Genomic DNA, 18,731 nt, shown 5'->3' with positions numbered 1-18,731 from the left:
TAGGAGGTCTGAGGTCTGTGTGGGTGGGCCTGGAGCCAATGGAGGGTGGCTGGGGGTGGGTGTAGGGAACCTGGGGTCCATGCAGGGTAACTTGGGGCATGGAGTGGCCTGGGGTCAGTGAGGAGTGACCCAAGGGTGGGTGCAGGGTAATCAATCTGTGGTGGGAGCAGGTGTAGCATGTCTGCAGGGCAGGGGATGGTCTATGCCTCCAGGAACCCACACCCAGACAACCAGGGAGCCCCACGAAGCCTTTAGGTCCCTTTGCCCTTGGGAGGGACTGCCTTCCAGGTTCTCCTCTACCATCTCCTGCCTTGGCCTTCTGTAGGAGGGACCGGGCCCCTGATCCCTTGGCTGAGGTATGAGTACCTGCAGGAGATGGATAGGCTGTCACTGGAGTCAATGATGTATGTCTCCTCCGTGATGTTTAGGGTTGGGGGGGTCATGGAGTAGCCACTTGCCAGACCTGGGGTGGGAGACAGGGTTAGTATGGCGCTGGATCATGAGTTCACATGGTGATGTCAGTCTGGGACTGATGGGCCTTCCCTGCCCACAAGAGCATACCCCTCTCTATGGCAGGGCTGCCTCAGCTCTTGGCCCCGGGCAGCACCTTCCAGGCCCCAAGACAACCAGGGATCTCTACCTCAGGCTGCCCCTTGCCCTTGTCCCTGGCAACAGACTGGGCCCAGCCCCCAGTGAGCTGTGACCTGACTGAATCCCAGTCTCTGGCCCCATAAGCTCACATAAGCTGGGCTGACGACATGAAGTTGATGGGAGAGACCACAGGCCTTACTCTAAATTGGGGGAGGCCTGGAGTGTGTCACCTTGGCATGGTGACCCCCACATGACTATATGAAGGGCTTTCCCTCCTAAACCCCAGACACACAGCCACTGCTTGTAAGGGGGTCCTTACATGCACAGTGTAGACCCTTCCCAAATGCCCAGAACCAAGGGCCTCCACTGCCCCTGCTGCAAACTCTGCCCATGACCTCACCCTCTCCCAGGTCCCATGGAGTTCGCCTCCTATGTCCTTGGCTCTATCTGCTTCTGTCCACCCTCGCAGCCCCCTCTGGCTGCCCCAGTATCCCCCGACACCCCTTGCCTCGTTCCTCCATCCTTCCCACAGGGCTTGACCCCAAACACACAAATAACTCTGCTTTGAAAACCCTCCTGCTGCCCTGCTGCTCATGCAGCTTCTTGCCCCCATTCTCCTTTCAGCAGGACAGCATGTGCCTATGTGTGCACATGCCCATAGGTGTGGGTCTGTGTGTGTGTGTGTGTGTGTGTGTATCTGGGGCGTGGATCTGCGTGTTTGTGAGGCTGGTGTGTAAGTGGTATGTGTGGCTTTGTGTGTGGATGTGTATGTATGTGTCTGACATGTCCATGTGTGCATGCCCATGGGCGTGTGTGAGTGTGTGTGTGAGATCCCGGTAGGGGTGGGAACAGGCCTTGGGGGAGGTCTGGACCTGGAACTCTGGCAGATGCATCCTGCCAGGACCATCGTGAGACAACAGGAAGAGAGGACTGCGTGGCTGGAGGCCCAGGGCTGTGTCCTGTCCCCCCCCGCAACCCACCGTGTCCCATGTCCCTGTCCTTCTGAGGGGCACAGCTCACTACTGACCCACAGGTCCAGCTCCTCTGTCCTTCCCTGCCCACCTCCCTGATACCAGGTGTCCTGCCCTGGCAGCTTATTGTGGGATGCGGATCCTAGAGGACCCCCACTATAGTTGGCTCTACACCACCCTGAACCCTTGACCCCCGACCCACCCTAGGGTGTAGGACAGCACACTCTGTACACTCAGATCTCATTTAAGCCTCATGTGGACAAGAAGGCCACTAGCCAGAGCCTGGCTCTCCCCTTCCCTTCCGTGCCTCCTGTTGGTCAAAACCTTCTAGGCACCACACCACAGTGGGGCATAGGCAGAAGGCCCTTACTGAGCATCTAGTCTCATTGTACTGACAGGGAAACTGGGGACCTCCAGTTGGACTGCACCATTGCTCTCAGAAAGCAACTCCCCGTCTGGCCACTGTGACCATTGCAAAGTCCCTCCTTAGCCTGAAGGTGTACCCCCTCCTGACACTCAGACCAGTGGGCTCTGCCACCAATTCCACCCTCCCCTGGGCAAGTGTTAGCACTCCCTTCACACCAGCCCCCATTGCACACCTCCAGGGCTGGTGTGTGAAGAGGGTGTCCTGCAGAAGGGAGCCTCCCCTCAGGTGGTTAGGGGCTAGGAAGAAATCCCAGGAGAGGTGGGTGTTGAAGGAGAAATGGGATTTTCCAGGTAGTGGAAAGTGAATAAAGCCACACCAAGCAGATGGCTGGCCTCTGAGCTACAGTAGAGGGAGGTCAGTGGGCTTGGGTTTGGACCTGTGAGGGAAGAAAGGATGGGCCTTCCCAGTGGATCAGTTAGGGGTGAGGCCTGAGGCTGGTGTGTGGGCACCAGAGGAGAAGTATGGCAGCCAGCACTCACCTGCCCCAGGCTTGCGCATGCCCTGTGGTGAGGCCTGTAGCATTGCCTTGGGACCCCCAGGGTCCCATTTTCTGGGGTACACATCCAGGGCACACCCCTGGCACCCCTGGCTAGGAGCTGTGGCAGATGTCAGCCAAGCTTCTTTGGCAGCAAGCTTTTGCCTCTAAGATAAAGTAGGGGCATGCCAGAACTTTCTGCCCAGTGCCCTTCTCTCCAGCTTCATCTCCTGACACATCTCTGAGAGGCACAGAGTGCTCACCATTGTCGCAAAGGGCCGGGCTTTTCATATCCTGAAGTCTTTGCTTTCACCTGTCTTTTCACCCTGGACATTTGTACTTCCTTCCCTTCTGCAGAGCCCCCTCTACAGGGCCTAGTTCACATGTCCCTTCCCTATGGTGGGGCAATCATCATTACTCAGGCAGCTTCTGCCTCCTGGGCTCCTGCTGTTAGAACGTTTATCAGACTGATTTGTGGTTTTCTGGTCACATGTGAAGAGAAGCTGTATTTTATTGATCTTCCTAAGCTCAGTTCAGAGGAGATGTACACCGAAGATTGAGGGGATTGATTCAAGAATGGTAAGATGGATGATGAACGATCAGGTGAATAAATGGATGGGTGTGGGTGGATAGATGGGAGGGTGGATGGGTGGCTGAATAGTTGGATGGATTGATGGTGGGTAGATGGATAGTGGATGGATGGAATGATGAATGAGTGGTGGGTGGATTGATGGATGGAGGGTGGATTGGTGAATGGGGCATGGTTGAGGGGTAGATGGGTAGATGGGTGGGTGGATTGTGGGTGGATGGGTGGATGGGTGGATAGGAGTGGATGGGTGGATGAATGGGTGGGGGTTGATGGGTGGATGTGGAATGGACGGGTGGACTGTGGGAGGATGAATGGATGAGAGGGTTGGTGAATGGAGGGTGGATGGGTGGATATGGGTGGATAGGTAGATGGGAGTAGATTGGGGGGTAGATGAGTCGATGGGTGGGTAGATTGTGGGTGGAAAGGTGGATGTTGGAGTGGATTGATGGATGGGGAATGAGGCCTGTAGGATCTTCCTCCATAGAGGGCACCGTACCACCAAAGGAAGCATCCATATCACTGTACTGAACAGACAGACCATCCATTTTCCTTGCCAACCCTTTTATCATCTGTGCAAGCCTCTCCTTTGTCTCCAGTACCCCTGTCTTCACTCACTTCCACCAGGCTCTGCATGCTCAGCAGACTTTGCTGTAGACCTCACCATCCTCAGCCTCAACTGAAATCTGACTTTCTGAAGCCACCCCTCTCATTGGGGCAGTACTGCTCTCCACTGCACATACCTGGCAATGAAGGGCTCCTTGTGGTCACCTCTGTTCTCTTATGGTACCACCTACTCCCCACTAAAGCTGTCATCAGCTGCTGTCGTGGTGACTTCCATTCATTCTCTGCTCCTAGCTTTCCAGCTCCTGCAACCACAACTCACACCATCCCCCATGACCTCAGAATCCACGTGGATGACTCACCAGCATCCTGGCCTTTGTGGTCTTCATCCCTACTGTCCTTCCGCCTCCTCTCAGCCACTCACTTCCTGGGCACACCCTGGAACTGGTCCTCATGAGAACTACACCATTACCAAGTGCCTGCCTTGCCCTGCTCTCCCCATCTCCTCTTGCTAGGTGCCCTTATGCCACTTCTGCTAAGTCCTTCAGCCTCATGAAAACTCCCAGTCCAGGGACCTCTTCCCATAGGCAAGGCCCCCCAAGGCCCCCCCCCCAAGGCCCCTCCCTGGCCTTGCCCTTGTCTACTGGCATAGTGCGGCCTTCAGCCCATCATCCTGATCCTTTCCTTGCCTCTCACCTTCCACCCCATCCTTGCAGCACCACCATGGCCCTCAGTGGCTCAGCACGCAGTGCAAAGCCAGAGCCCTGTGCTATTGCCCCACCCCCTTCTTTTCCTGTAGATGGATCCTAAATGAGCCCTCAGACTGAAGTTCAAGGCGTTCTTTCCTCCCTCACTCTCAGCATTAATGAAGTAAAACCATCATATGGAGATCATCTTTCCCCATCCGAACTCTACACCCCCTACCTGGGCCCTGGAAGCCCCCTGACACTCGCACTCCCAAGGCCAAGACCTCCATCTCCCATCCTATAAACAAGTCTTGCCCCACCCGCCACCACCCATTCCTTGATCCTCTATTCGCTTCCTGTGCCTGTCCCCTTTCCCCTTTCCTATTCCCCTTCACCGCAAAAGCTCTGCTTGCTGCCTTCTCCTCTTAAGTTCATCCATCCTTTCTCTGGGGTGCAGATCTCCTTCTCCTCCAACCCCCTGCTTCATGGAGCCATTGGTCAAGGCATCCCATGACCTCCATGTTATAGGACCAGTGGGTGCTCCAGGCAGAGAGCAGGGCTGCTTCCTCTTCTGCCACCTGCTGTGAGCTCACTGTACTCTTATCTTCCTCCTTCCCCTCTGCCCAGCACCACATGTACTCCCTCTCACTCTCTTCTCTGTAGGTCTCTTCCCTAAGTGTCTGGATACTTCCAGAGTCTCTACCTCCTGTCCTTCTCTCAACTCCAGCCTGAAGTATCCAGCTGCTGCTGCACTTAGCCACCTTACAGACACCCCAAGTCTGACATTTCTGATACTGAACTCCAGACTCACACCCTCTTCACCTCTGCCCAAGGTTTCTCCTTGATAGTTCCCACCTCTCCATATGGGAGCAGCTGTGGACACGCTTCTCCTCACCCTGGCCAATCACCGACCACCAAAGCATCTCAGAGCCAGCCCCTGCTGTCTCATTGGGGCCTGCCCAACTGCACTTTTCCCCAAAGTGGGCTTCTGGGCCTATTCTTGCCCTCCTTCAGTCCCCCACATAGTTGTAAGTGATACATAGGGAACAGAAAGGGGCCATATCATGCTCATGGTTAAATCCCTTCAGTGATTTCCCCTGCATTTTCAGGAAAATCCAAACTCCATGGCTAGACCCCTGATCCCTTTCCATTCCCTCTTGGGCCACCCTCACCTTGTGTTCATGTTCTCCAGCCATCATGCCCTTCAGGCTCTTCCATAATGTGCATGCTCCTTCCTGTCCCGGGGCTTTGAACACACTCCTCCTGATTTGCATCCTCTCACATGCCCTGCACAGGCTGGCTTCTTCTCACCTTAAAGCCTTAGCTTAGCCATGACCTTCTAACCCCTTCTAAAACCTAAATCCTCCTTTAATATTCATCTTAACTTTCTGGTTGCTTCCTTAATCCTTCTTGTCACAATTTGTAAATATCTTATTTACTTATTTGTTTAAGTTACGTTTTTCCATTTCCTCTACTAGACAGTAAATTTCAGTGGGGTAAGAACCAGTACAGTTTCCTTTTCTACCCCACCCCATGTCTAGCACAGCATTTGGCACAGAATCAAGACTCCATAAATACTTGTTGAATGAATAAATGGATGACCGGATAGACGGATGAATGAGTGAATGGATGGAGATATGGGTGGATGGATGGATGAAAGAAAAGATGGCTAGCTGGACTGTCAGATGGACAGACAGATGAATAGAAGGATGGATGGATAAATAGAAGTACAAATAGATGGAAAGAAGGATGGGTAAATGGATGGATGAAAGGAAGTATGGCTATGTGGAAGGACAGATGTACAGACAAATGGATAGAAGGACGGACAGATGGATGGATGGATGGATGGATGGATGGATGGATGGAAGGGTGGATGAATGGAAGGATGGGTGGATGGAAAGATGGATGAAAGGATGGAAGGGAGGATGGCTAGTTAGGAAGATAAATGGACAGACAGTGGATAGAAGGATGGATAGATGGAAGGGTGGGTGGATGGATGGATGGATGGATGGGTGATGGGTGATGGATTAAAGGGTGGAAGGAGGGATGGCTAAATAGAAGGATAGATGGACAGATGGATAGAAGGATGGATAGATGAAAGAATGGGTGGATGGACGGAAGGAAGCAAGGATGGATGAATGGATGGGTGGATGGACGGAAGGAAGCAAGGATGGGTGGTTGCATGGATGGATGGGTGGATAGAAGGATAGGTGGATGGCTTACTGGCTGGCTAAACAAACCTCAGGTTTTCCTTTAGGTTGAAACTATGTCAGACCCTGTCATTCCTCTGGAAAATGTTTCCAATTTTAAAGACCAAGCTCCCTGGTGACCATGTGTACCCCAGAATGCTCAGTAGCTAAGGCAGATTTGGTCCAATGACTGCCTTGCCCAGAGGCTCCATGCTGCCCAACCCCCACCTGCAACCCCAAAGAAGATGCATCCTTCCTGCCTGGTTGTTGTCTGTCCCCACTGTCCTTCCCTTCCCGCAGCAGGAAGCGCTGTCATCCTGGCCTCTGCTGCACTCCCCCTGCCTTCCTGTTCCTGGCCCAGGAACTGGCTTCTTCCTTCCCCTGGCTGGCGTCCCTGGCCCCCCAGCTTGCAACAGAGCAGTCAGGGCAGGCGCTGGGCCGAGGTCAGGGAGGCCAGAGTGCACACCTCCTCTTCTGTGTGCTGTCAGCAGCCTTGGGCAGTGGGGATCCTGGAGTCAGCCACAGGCAGCCGGCTGTGGGAGCAGCACACTGGGATCCTGGGTGAGGGGCGAGTCACAGGGGGCGGGGGTGTGGGAAATCCTGTGCATTAGGCACTGGCCATGACCTTGTAGTCACTGCCTCATTTGATCCTCACACAGCCTGGGAGGAAGGGAAGAATCATGAATCTAGTCGGCAATGAGGAAACTGAGTCTCCCAGCCCCATAGCACCAGCAGGCTAACAGCTGTGCAGGAGCCCAGGTCTGGAAAAGCCCAGGCCCATCCCTGCCCAGTCCTAGCCCTCACATCTCTCGGTCCCCTTCTCTCCCACCACTAACCTGAGTGCTGGCCTCTCCTCCTCCCTGCTCCCTAGCAGCCTCCTTTTTGGCCTCCAATCTGTCCCTAAGCCCAGAGGGGTGTCGTGACCTGAGGAAACCTGCACTGGACCCTCAAGGCCCTCTGGAGCTGTGCATGCCCTTGGCCTGGCCTCCAGGGTGATGCCCATCCTAACAGGCCCTGCCCTCCTTTCTGGCTTCACCTCCCAATGCTCCTGCCACAGCCAGCATCTAGTAGGTCCTTGCCCACCTCCCTGCTTGCCTCAGGTTGTACACTTTCTCCTTCCCTGCTCTCTGTGGCTGGAGAATCACTGCTCCTGCTCCAAGACACTAGGCTGAGCACATTGTCCTTACCCTGGCCCTGATCCTCTACATGGGGAGGATTTGTATCATCAGGCAGCTCCTGGGGGTCATGGCTCTGTCCTCAAGTCCAGTATGGCCAACCTGGGGATGACGTCAGGATTGTCTGTGAGCTCAGGGGTGCCCCCACACACTGCCAGAATATAGTGGTAGTGGTTATTGCATTTGATAATTTCTTCCTGCAGACACTGTCATGGTCACCCTGTGGGTGATGGAGACTATATGGCAGTAATGCCAGTCTGATCCACACACTCCTTAGCAGCTATGTCCAGACGGACAGAGGCAGCTATGGCTGCAAACTGGAGGCAAGCTGAGGGAGAAACATGGGAGACAGCCGGCCAGTTGAGGCTGGGTTTGGGGTCTCTATGCATCTGTCCTAGAGCTGAGTAGATCTGGGGAGACCTGCTCCAGGTCTCTCTCTTTCACTCTTGGCCAGAAGGCACAGGGGTGTTCAGTCCTAGAGTCCCCCCACACCTGGCCGGTAACCTCTGTGCCTCCAGAGGTCAAGGGTAGGGTCAAGAGGCCACAGTTCCCTGACCATACAGGGCTGAGATGTCTGGGATGAGAGGGGCTGTTCCCAGAACGTGCTTGGAGCCCCTTGAGCCTGGCTGTGTGCTCCACAATGCCACTCTCTGGCTGTATGGCCTTGGGTAAGTCCCTTGCTCTTTCCAAGCCCCAGTTTTCCTACTTGAGAAATGAGAATTGTTCCCAGGATTACAGGGAACCACAAATAACAATACCACATAAGAACCATAGCAAGAACAAACTGTTGCTGGCTCATGCACACTGAGCCCTTGGCTGTCACTGTCTGCTGAGTGCTTTGTATGTCACAGTTGTGGTGGTGGTGGGGGGTGTCAGAGAAAGCCATGCTGGCAGGAGGGGGTGAGCTGAAATGGGCTTTGTAGACTGAGTAGGAGTTTGTTCCAGGAGAACACACATGGCAGAGGGAATGTGCAAGGCCTGAGTATGGTTGACCTTGGATTGTCACATAGACAGAACTGATGTGGGTCAATGAGGCCACAGAAAAGGGTCCCAGGTCCCAGGCCAGCCTCAGACTTTTGGCCTTGCTCCCTGGGGTGCTGCCTTCTGGTGATGGCAGGGCTCTGAGCCCACCTTTGAGCTCCCCCACTCTCCCTGGCAGCTCTCTTGAGCTCCAGCCCTGGTTGGGGGTGGGGCTTGCTTCCAAGATGTCTCTGGCAGGGCACCCCCCAGCCCTCCTACCAAACCACACTCACCACTGGGCAGGATAGCTGGAGCCACAGGGCACACAGCTGTGGACGAGCAAGTGTCTAAAAGATAGAGAATTCCCAGTGTTGGCAAGGATGTGGGCACACAAGCACTCATCGTAATAAAAGAATATTCACGTGCTTTGACCCTCAAATTCTGCTTACCCCATACATACTATTTAGGATAATAGTAGCCAACATGGATTTAACACTTTTCTGTGTGTCTTCCCAGGACTATGCACATCACACCCCTCTAACGCCCCACTAAGGTGGGTACTATTCTTGGCATTTCGCGGGTGAGAAAACTAAAGCACAGAAGTTAACTTGTTGCTCAGAGATGATCTCTGGGGGACAGGATTATGGGAAGTTACCACTTACTCTATACAGGATCGCATTATTTGCATTTCTGCAGTTTACGAAATGTAAAGGCCTTCAGCTGATCTGACCATCTTCCTTCCTTCAGCCCTGGAAGCATTGCTCTCCCTTCCACTAGGTTTCCCATCCTAGGGACGGTCACCTGTCAGGCATTCCTGACTCTGCCCACCCCCCACAGCCCATTAGTCCATTCTCAGAGGCAGCACCAAAGGCAGGGTGGCTGGGAGCTCTGGGCCTGTCCCTCTTCTCTCCCTGCCCCCCTGGCAGAGGGCTTTGCACTTCCAGCACGCAGACATCTAGCAGAGGTTGCCTTCTGCCCGGATAGCCACATCTTGGGACTGCCCTCCTCCAGTCCCCTGCTGTCTAGCCCTCCAGTCCTCTACTGTCTGGTGTGGCCCACCACACCAGTGTCTTCCCACTGGTCCAGATCTTACCCAGTGGTTAGATTATTTTTCTAGAACACAAGTTGCTTTCCTGCCTAAAACCATTCCGCTGCTTGGCGGCAGAAGCTGAGCTCTTTGCATGGCCTTATCTAGTGCCCACTCCCTAGAGGTACATGTTGAGGCCCCTCCCCCCTGACCGGGGACCCCATTGCATGTTTCTGCAGCTCCATGCAGTGGTCAGCTCATTACATTTGACAGTTGCTTTGTGCAAGGATGAGGGAGCTAATGCTCGCCTTTAATGGTGGCATCCCCAGTATGAGACTTGGCCTGGGATTGCTGCCCACTCCCCCGAGGATCTAGGGGACAATGGGGCAGCACACAGTGTGTGGGCAGCTGTGGAGGTGAGGGATGGACATGGAGATGTCCTGTCTTGAGGTAGGCATGTTGCCCAGGGGCAGACTTGGGGGAAAGGCAACGTGTCTGTGGGGCATGTGGCTTTTGAAAGGTCTCTGGGACAATCAAGGTAAAAATGTCCAGAGGTGGTCAGAAATTTAGTTTCCCCCATGGTCTCCCCTCTAGATCCTTCCTTGGGGAACGTGGACAACCACCTGCCCCTTCTAACCCCTTGGCCCTATGCCATCTGAGACCAGATACTCTAGCACTTGACACTCTAGCACCTTGTGAGCCATTTCACCCCTCTGGCCTTAATTTCCTCATCTCCAAAATGGGCACAATAAGCCTATGACACAAAGCTAAAACTTTCACACACCCTAGGGTAAAGCAATTTGATTTACCATTTTATACTGAGGTGAGGCCCCGCTGCTGGACACTCCAAATGTGCATGTGTATGTGTGCGTGCCTGTGTGCTGCTTAATACAGAGGAATCTCCATTTGGTAGAATTTAGGGTGGCTTTGAGAATGGGGCTTTAGGTCGGGTGACGATAAGAGCTTCCCCTGGAACTGCCTGAAAGCCTGCATTCATGCCTCTGAGGCACACAGCGAGTGGGAATGAAGCCCCCTCCCACCCACCCACTTGGAACAACACCATCCTCCCTCCACCAGCCTAGAGCTCCTGGCCACCTCCCAAAGGCTGGGTGAAAGACAAGGTGTATCTAGAGTAGGAGAAAGGTCATGTGCTGAGAGCTGGGGTGTGTTGTGGGTGTGGGCTAGGCAGACATAGGGTTAGGGATGCCCTTGGGACCCCAGTGGGAAGGGTCAAGAAGTTGGTGCTTATCATCGGCAGTGCCACTGAAAGGTCAGATAAGATCTGTTTTCTAGAGGTCCCATGGGGGCAGCATGGAGGTGATTTCAGGGAGGGCGGGCTGCCTGAATCCCGCTGAGGGTGATATGGGGGGAGGGGCATGCTGGCAGATGCTGGGCTCCTGGTGCAGGGCAGCTGTGCCAGGCAGTTGCCTGGCCTGCCTGGGGTCAGGGCTCTGCTCCCTGGCGGCAGGACGGGCGGTGTTATCGGACAGCCCAGCTGGCTCAGAGGTGGCCCCCCAGCACTTCTAAATCGGGGCCGTGGGCTCCTGCCACAGGAAGAGGGAAACGCAGGCAGGATGTCCTCTCCTGTGGCCGACAAGTCCTTTCCCATGAACCCCTGCTGACCTCGCTGGACACGTGGCGGGGCTCCCCCACTCGCCACCCAGACCTGCGCCTGCTCGTGGGGCCACCTCCACCCTGGCCTGGCCTGGTGGGAGGGTGGAGGTGGCCTGAGGCTCGGGGTCCCGGCCGGGGCGTGCCTGCTCCTGCCCCACCCAGGCCCAGCCCCTGCCAGCACTGAATGCCCGCACCTTCCTGCTCCCAGACTTCTCCCTTTGGCGTGACCGGAAAACTGAGATCCCAGAGGAAGCCAGTGTCTGAAAAGGATCGAAACTCAGGAATCCCTGGCTCCAGCTGGACACGTCGGCTGCCTCTGGCTCTGAAGTCAGTGCAGGGAGTGTGAGGGACTCTCCGGACCCCTCCCTCTGCCCACCTCCCTCTCCGAGAGGCATCTCAGAGAGCCATGGGGGCCAGGCCAGGACCTAGGGGGGTTGAAATCTGCCATATGGAGGAAAACACCCAAATGACAGCAGTAGGAGTATAAGCTAGATGCAGAGAAGAACTTTCCACTTAATTTCCCTGGGTTCCCTGACTCCTCTCTGCCCTTTTACACTCAAGCGCTCCCAAATTTCCTCCTTCCTTATCTGGCCCGGGTGCATCAACTGGGATCTCCCAGGAAGTCCCGCTGGGCACCTCCACCTGGAGGACCTGCCTCCCAGGGCAGCACTTCCTCTTTCCCTACATGTGCCCCTCCTCCCATCTGGTCAACAGTCTTCACGACCCACTCTGTGGCTTAAGCCAAAGACTAGCATACATCCATCTCACCCCACCATCTCCTGCTGTCTCCTCCTCTGGTGTATTGTCCTTGCCATGGGCTCCCATCTTGTTTTGCTCCTCTGGCAATGCTTTCAGGGAACCTGACTAGGTGGCTCTCTGTCCAGAACATCCCCTTTCCAGGTGTGCTGCCGGCTCCTGCCACCTCCAACAGCCTCACCTCCCCCACCCCACCCAAGACTAGTGTCATCTGACTAACCCTGAGTCCCCACATGCCATCTGCACTTTCCTGCCTCTGAACCTTTCAGGGGTTCTTTGCCCTACTTGGAATTCCCTTCCCTGGAGTCTGCAGACCCTTTCAAGAAGCCCTGAGCTGGAAATGATGCCACCTTCCTGAGCAGCCCACAGCTCCCAGCTGGACCTCATGGGGGTCACTGAGCACCTGCATCCCTATGATACAGATACCATGCCTGTGTCCCTGCCAGTCTGGCACTCAGGAAACCCCTGCAGGATGGGGCTGGTCCAAATCCTCCCTGAGCTACCCTGAGCAGGCACCCTAGCTTGCGACGTGCACAGAACTGCAGTCTCCTTCCCTGGATCAGGGTCCCACTGCCTGGGGCAGGGTGGGGAGCTGGCCAGATCATCCTCTTGTTATGCCTCATTCTCAGTGCAGTGCCTGGTAGTGTGGGCACTGTGCTCTGTGGAGGAAGAGAGCCCTTCAGCCACAGTGACTGAGCCGGGGCCAGTGGTCCACAGGACTGAGTAAGGTGGCCCAGCCCCCACATCCTGCCTGCGCTGACTTACATCCCCCATCCCACCCCCACACCTTTGTCCAGACTTGGGTCTGGCTCAGGGCTGAGTAACAGGGACAGCAGAGAGCTGATTGGCTGGCAGGGGCCACTGTCCTTAGGCCAAGGCAGTCCTGAGCAGTCACTTGCTTCCCCTACCTGTCCCTGAGCTGATTTCCTACTGTCCAATGGCACAAACAGCCTTTCTCTAGAGGGACTCTCCTCCCTCTTGGGCCCATCTTCTGCCACTTGCCCTCTCCACAGGGACACTGCCAAGGCAAAGCTTTTTGGAACTGGACTGGGACCCCAAGCCATAAAGTCGGGCCCAAGCACAGCCCTCAAGTGCTTGCCCATTGCACTGCTATGCATGGGGAAACTGAGGTGCAGGGAGAGGAAGATAGAGCCCCAGGCCACAAAGCCAGTTAGGGGCAGAGCTGGGACAACAATCTGGTTCTAGGACTAACTGCACACGTTTGAGGGGTCAGCTTCAGGGTTCCCAAGATTCTCACCTACCAGTATTTGGCCACCCACCCTGGGTGCCCTGACACTTGGTTACATTTAAGTGTTTATGTGTCTGCTCCAGCATCACCTACCAGGCTGGGAGCTCCTCAGGGCAAATGCAGGGCTCATTTCCTACCAGCCATGCCCTGATCCAGCCTGGGCTATCTTGCTCCGCGGGCCCCTTCAGCTAACATCCTCTCTCCTCTTCACTGCCTGACTTTGGTAAGAGCCACCCGCACTCCCTGTAGGACTGGTCTCATCTGTCTTCACTCTTCCACCCCCTGGGTACACTACAGCAGGCTCTCCCAGTTCTTACACCTTGTGGTATGTTCCCTGTCTCCCGGGAAGCCTCTTCCTGTTCTAGCTTCCTCCCTGGGGTGGGGGAATCCCATCCTGGAACCTTTGCTCTGCTCTCACTCCACCTCCCCAGCCCAGCCTCTCTCTTGAGCCTCAGACACTACATGCAGCTGCCTGCTGGGTATCTCCTCAAGGTGGGGTCTCCCATTATCAGCCTGACCACCTTCACTTCTCTCCATGTTCATTCAGTCACTCAACAAGCTCACCAAATATCTGTGGGAGCCTGACCTCAGCTGGATGCAGGAGAGCAAGGAAGGACTAAAGGGCAGCCCCTCTTCTCTGACCTGCCCCAACTCAGATGTCCTCCTCCAACCTGCCTCTAGATTCATCCACACCTACTTCATCTCCCCTGTCCTCTGCCCTTCACCTTGCAGGGCATAGAGAAGAGGGCTTTGTTATCCTATAGATCTGGGTTGACCATTTCCCTTACTGCTGACCTCTGGGAACCTTGAAGAAGTTACATATGTCTTTATTCTGTGCCCCCCATCTATAAAATGGGTCTAACACTTCCTTGTGAGTTAAAACAGTTAAAACATGTAAAGCCAGTACTCAATATGGGCAGAGTTCAAAAGTAGTAAGCCCCCCATCCCCTTCTCCAGCCGTTCCAGCACTTTGCTCCCAACCACTGGGGACCCATGACCCTCCTTCCACCCTCTGATTCCCTGGGTCACTAGATCATGCGTGGACTTCTAGCACATCATCACCAAACCCCTGAGGGGTTATCCCTGACATCTCGATCCAAACATACTCCTCTGTTCCCTCCCTCATCTTCCACACTCCCTTTTCTCCAACCGCACAGGGGCAACTTCTGGTTATATTCCTTTCACAGACCGGACCCTGTCTGTCTTGCGCTTAAGATCCTTCCGTGGCTGCTGCTGCCTTATATATAGTCCAGGCTCTTGAATTTGGCCTTCAAGGCTCCTGACCCATTAAATACAGGGAGCGCTGGAATCCTGCCTCTTGCCACGCTGATCGCTCCTGAATTGCCAACTCAAGACTCCCCTCAAGTTCCCACGTGCACCTGCGCCCAATCCGCCTGACGGCTTCTGTCTCTGGCGGTCCCCGAACCGCTGTCCCGGCAATCTCTGGCCTGGGGAAGGTGGACACCTGCCCGGAGCGCCCTCTGGGGGACCGACCTCGAGCGCAGCTAGGAAGAGTCGGGAAGTGCGCACCCAGGTCTGCGGCCCCGCGGGGATTGCCGCCTCGGTCACCGGGGTACTGTCCCCGTTGCGCGAGGGTCTGAGGGCAGAGCCGTGCAGCGCCGGGACTCCGCCGGGGAGGTAGTAAGCAAGCGAAGGATCCTATCTGCGAATGCCGTGCGATGGGGCCGGGCTCCAAGGGAGCTGAGCCACAGACAGTGGAAGGTGGTCGAGGACCCCGAGCACAGTCCCTCCGGTGCGGTGCAGACGGTGCCCGGTCCCTGACCCGGCTTCAGTCTCCGCCCGCCCTTTCCTGATCCCGGAGGGCCCTGGCCCTAACTGCCGTGCTCCATCGGCGTCTGTATCCCCGGGCTCCCAGCCCCGTCTCCCCTGCTGCCCCAGGCTCCCGGGGGTCCAGTGCCCCCCCACCCCATCCCTCGTCTCCCCGGGGAAGTATCCCCCCCTCGCGGCCAGCCGCGCACTCGGGCGGGCGGCGGGCTCACCGCGCTCGCCGTCGAGCAGTCCGAGGCAGAGCCACAGGCGCAGGCACAGCGCGGCTTCCCGCTGCATCTCCGGCCGCTGCGGCGCGGGTCAGACCTGCGCCGCCGCCGCTTCGGGCTCGGTGTGTGAGCGCGCGGCCAGGGCGCGGGCGGGGCTGGGGCCAGGCCGCGGGCGGGGCGGGGTCCCGGCGGACCCCCTAGGGGGTGGGGCCAGGCCCGTCGGACCGCCCCTCGCACCTATCAGTCCCGCCCCCTGGCCGGGTGGAGCTTGCCCGCTAGATCCGAGGTACCCGTGTGGCTCAGCGGCTTGGAGGCTGGTTAGTGTCCTCCTTCGGAGTCCGTGGCCGCCCTACAGCCCCCCGGGACCCCTGTGGGAGGACAGAGAATGCAAATAATGCACCGGTCCTTCACTGCGCGCTGCAAAGGGAATGAACCCCGCAGCGGTCAAGGTTAGACAAAATGTAACGGGGTGTAAAATTTTTCTGTAATTTCCTTTAATCAGTAAATACAGTGTTTAAAGTAATAAAAATACAAAGCAATGAATACAGTATGTCAAATCTTCGAGAACATTCGGTAAGCTTTGTGTGGATGGAGGCTGCACCCTTGGGCGAGACATCCAGTGTTAACAAACCTCCTCCCTACAGGCACCGCCTCCTCTTTAGATCTTCCCCAAATAGTTTTACTCTGAGCTCATTCATAAGTCCTTGTATCAGGTGACGCTTTACTCTCTGACTTGGCAACCCTCTCACAGACTTCCTTTCTCTTTTCAGTTCTGTCTCTAGAATTTTCCTATTTAAAAATAAATCCCATGATGATGACTATCGCAGCCTTCCCTCCCCCGCTTTTATTCACACTTCAGTCCCCCCGTCCCCACGCAAAAGTCCATTCATCCTGGCCAAAAACCAAGACCAGATTGTTGATAACAACCATAACCAATCTCAACTGAGAGTAATAATTAAATGTTAGAAATTTGTGATAATTCAGATGATTTAAAAAATTATGTTGGAGGAACCCCGCAACCAAATAGATGAAGTTAGACTTTTTCTCAACTATATATTGATTTTATTCCAATATTTTTAGTTTGAAAATAAAAACTTGTTGTAAGATATAGCACACATAAAAAGTATATATCAGTGTATTATAAGTGTTAATTTAAAATCTGCCTACACCACCCGGATCAGAGCATATAGAATGGCAGGAGCATTCCAGAAGTCCCCACCCTTTCCCGTCACAAACCCCTCCCATCCATCCTCCGTGACCCACCAGTCCTGGCCTTATCATTTCCCTGCTTCTGTTTATCTTGTTATTACCCAAAAACATGTTTTGGCTGTTTTAAAACTTTATTTAAATTGATTCATCCCATATATTCTTTTGTTCACCATCTTTTGTGTGATACATGTACCACGATGATGACCTCGGCTTCACTCATTTTCATAGCTGTGGTGATAACCACAATTAATCTGTCCCTTTACTGTTGAGTTGAGTTTGAGTTGTTACCAGTTCCCAACTTTTGCTGCTAGGAACATACTTGTGTATGTTTCTTGGTGTACATGTGCCTGTTCTCTAAACATGTGACTAGGAGTGAAACTGCTAGGTTAGAGAGTGTGTATCTTCAACTTTGCTGGACAGTAACAGCTATTTTTTTGTTGTTGTTGTTGTTATTTGTACTATTTTGCACTCCACAGCAGTGTAATTAGTTCCCTGTACTCTGTATCTTCACTGGCACAGTATTGTCAGTTTTGATTTCTTAAATTTAGCCATTCTGGTTGGCTTATAGGGGCAATCTCATTATGGTTTTCATTAGCTTTCCCCTTATTACTGTTGAAGCTGAACACATTTTTATAATTGACCATTTAAATTTTAAGTTGTTTGCTCTTTACCACTGTCTGTTGTCTTTTTCTTACTGATTTGTAGAAGTTCTTTATATATTCTGGATATGAGCCCTTTGCCAGTTTTGGATATTATTGCTGTGCAACAGATTACTCCAAAGTGTAGTGATATAAAACAGCAACCATTTTATTTTGCTTAGGCTTTTGAAAGGCAGAAATTTGAGAAGGAGTTGGCTGGGTAATTCTTGCCTGGGGTCTCTCATGAAGTTGCTATCAGCTATCCAAAGGCTTGATTGGGTTGGACAGTTGGCAGGTGATGCTGGTTGTTGCCTGGGAACTCACCTGGGGCTGTCAACCAGCATCCACGGCCATTCCAGCATGGCAACCTCAGAATAGTAGAGCTGGCTTCCCCAGATAAGTACCCCAAGAGAACCAGCTGGAAGCTACATGGTCTCAAAGTGGTAGTTACAGCCTCCTGGGGAGACATACTATCCAGCTTTTAGATAGGGAGAGGCAAGGTCACACTGACGAAGAGCATGTGGGAAGGGAGATACTGTTGAGCCATCTTTGGAAAATACACTTGGCCACAATGTGCTGCTGGAATCCTCTCTCCCATTCAGTATCTTTTCACCCTCTTAATGGTGTCTTTTTTGGGGGGAGAGTGGGAAGGATGTGAGACAAAGGATCTTAAATTTAATGCAGAACCCTTATGATTTATTTTCCTTATGGTTGTGCTATTTGTATCCTTTTAAAGAAATCTCTTTCTTGCATGAAGATATTTACTATTTTTTTATCATTTACAATTTTTTTTTGAAAATTGAAAAAAAAATTTAATGTTTATTTTTGAGAGAGAGAGAGAGGCAGAGAGAGAGAGAGAGACAGAATGCCAGTGGGGGAGGGGCAGAGAGAGAGAGAGAGAGAGAGGGAGACACAGAATCTGAAGCAGGCTCCAGGCTCTGAGCTGAGACATTGTCTGAGACATTGTCTCATTGTCTGAGACAGACAATGTCTCTGCATTGTCAGTACAGAGCCCAATGAGAGGCTCCATCTCACGAACCCGTGAGATCATGACCTAAGCTGAAATCAAGTGTCAGAGACTCAACTAACTGAACCACCCAGGTGCCCCCAGGGTGGTTAGTCCTCTTACATTCAAAGTGATTGTTGATGTGGCCAGGTTTAAATTTGCCACCTTGATATCATGCTTTGGTTTCCTATTCATCGCATCTGTCTTTTGTTTCTTGTTTTGTCTTTCTCTTTTTTGGACTGAGTACTTCTGTGGTTTCATTTTATCTCTTTTGTTGGCTTATTAGCCATAACTCTTTGTTTTCTGACTTTAGAGGTTGCGTTAGGGTTTATGGTATATATCTTTAACTCATATTAGTCTACCTTCAAGTGATAATATACTGCTTCACATTGTTGATGGAAATTTGAATTGTTACCGGTTTCCATTTTTTGCTGCTAGGAACATGCTTGTATATGTTTCTTGGTGTACATGTGCCTGTTCTCTAAACATGTGGCTAGGAGTGAAACTGTTAGGTCAGAGAGTATATTCTTCAACTTTGCTGGACAGTAACACCTATTTTTTTGCAATAGTTTACCTCCATTCTCCTCTCTCAGCTTTGATGCAATTGTTGT

At 53.4% G+C, this 18,731-nt stretch overlaps 1 protein-coding gene across 5 annotated transcripts in view; it reads right to left on the bottom strand.

Moving 5' to 3' along the window:
• The window catches only part of FLT4 (fms related receptor tyrosine kinase 4), a 44,568-nt gene extending 29,186 nt beyond the window's left edge, over positions 1-15,382 (bottom strand). For all 5 annotated transcript variants that reach the window (XM_047875416.1, XM_047875425.1, XM_047875438.1 and 2 more), the window contains exons 1-2: positions 15,271-15,382; positions 367-463 (exon numbers count right to left, since the gene is read on the bottom strand). In XM_047875416.1, the coding sequence (XP_047731372.1) occupies positions 367-463; positions 15,271-15,337 (164 nt within the window). In that variant the 5' untranslated portion in view covers positions 15,338-15,382. The remainder of the gene's footprint in view (positions 1-366; positions 464-15,270) is intronic.
• Positions 15,383-18,731: the final 3,349 nt, after the last annotated feature.

Source organism: Prionailurus viverrinus, chromosome A1 (assembly GCF_022837055.1).
Source record: "Prionailurus viverrinus isolate Anna chromosome A1, UM_Priviv_1.0, whole genome shotgun sequence".
Taxonomy (NCBI): domain Eukaryota; kingdom Metazoa; phylum Chordata; class Mammalia; order Carnivora; family Felidae; genus Prionailurus; species Prionailurus viverrinus.
The sequence above is the reverse complement of the archived record's forward strand: the minus strand, read 5'-3'. Positions and strand labels throughout refer to the sequence as shown.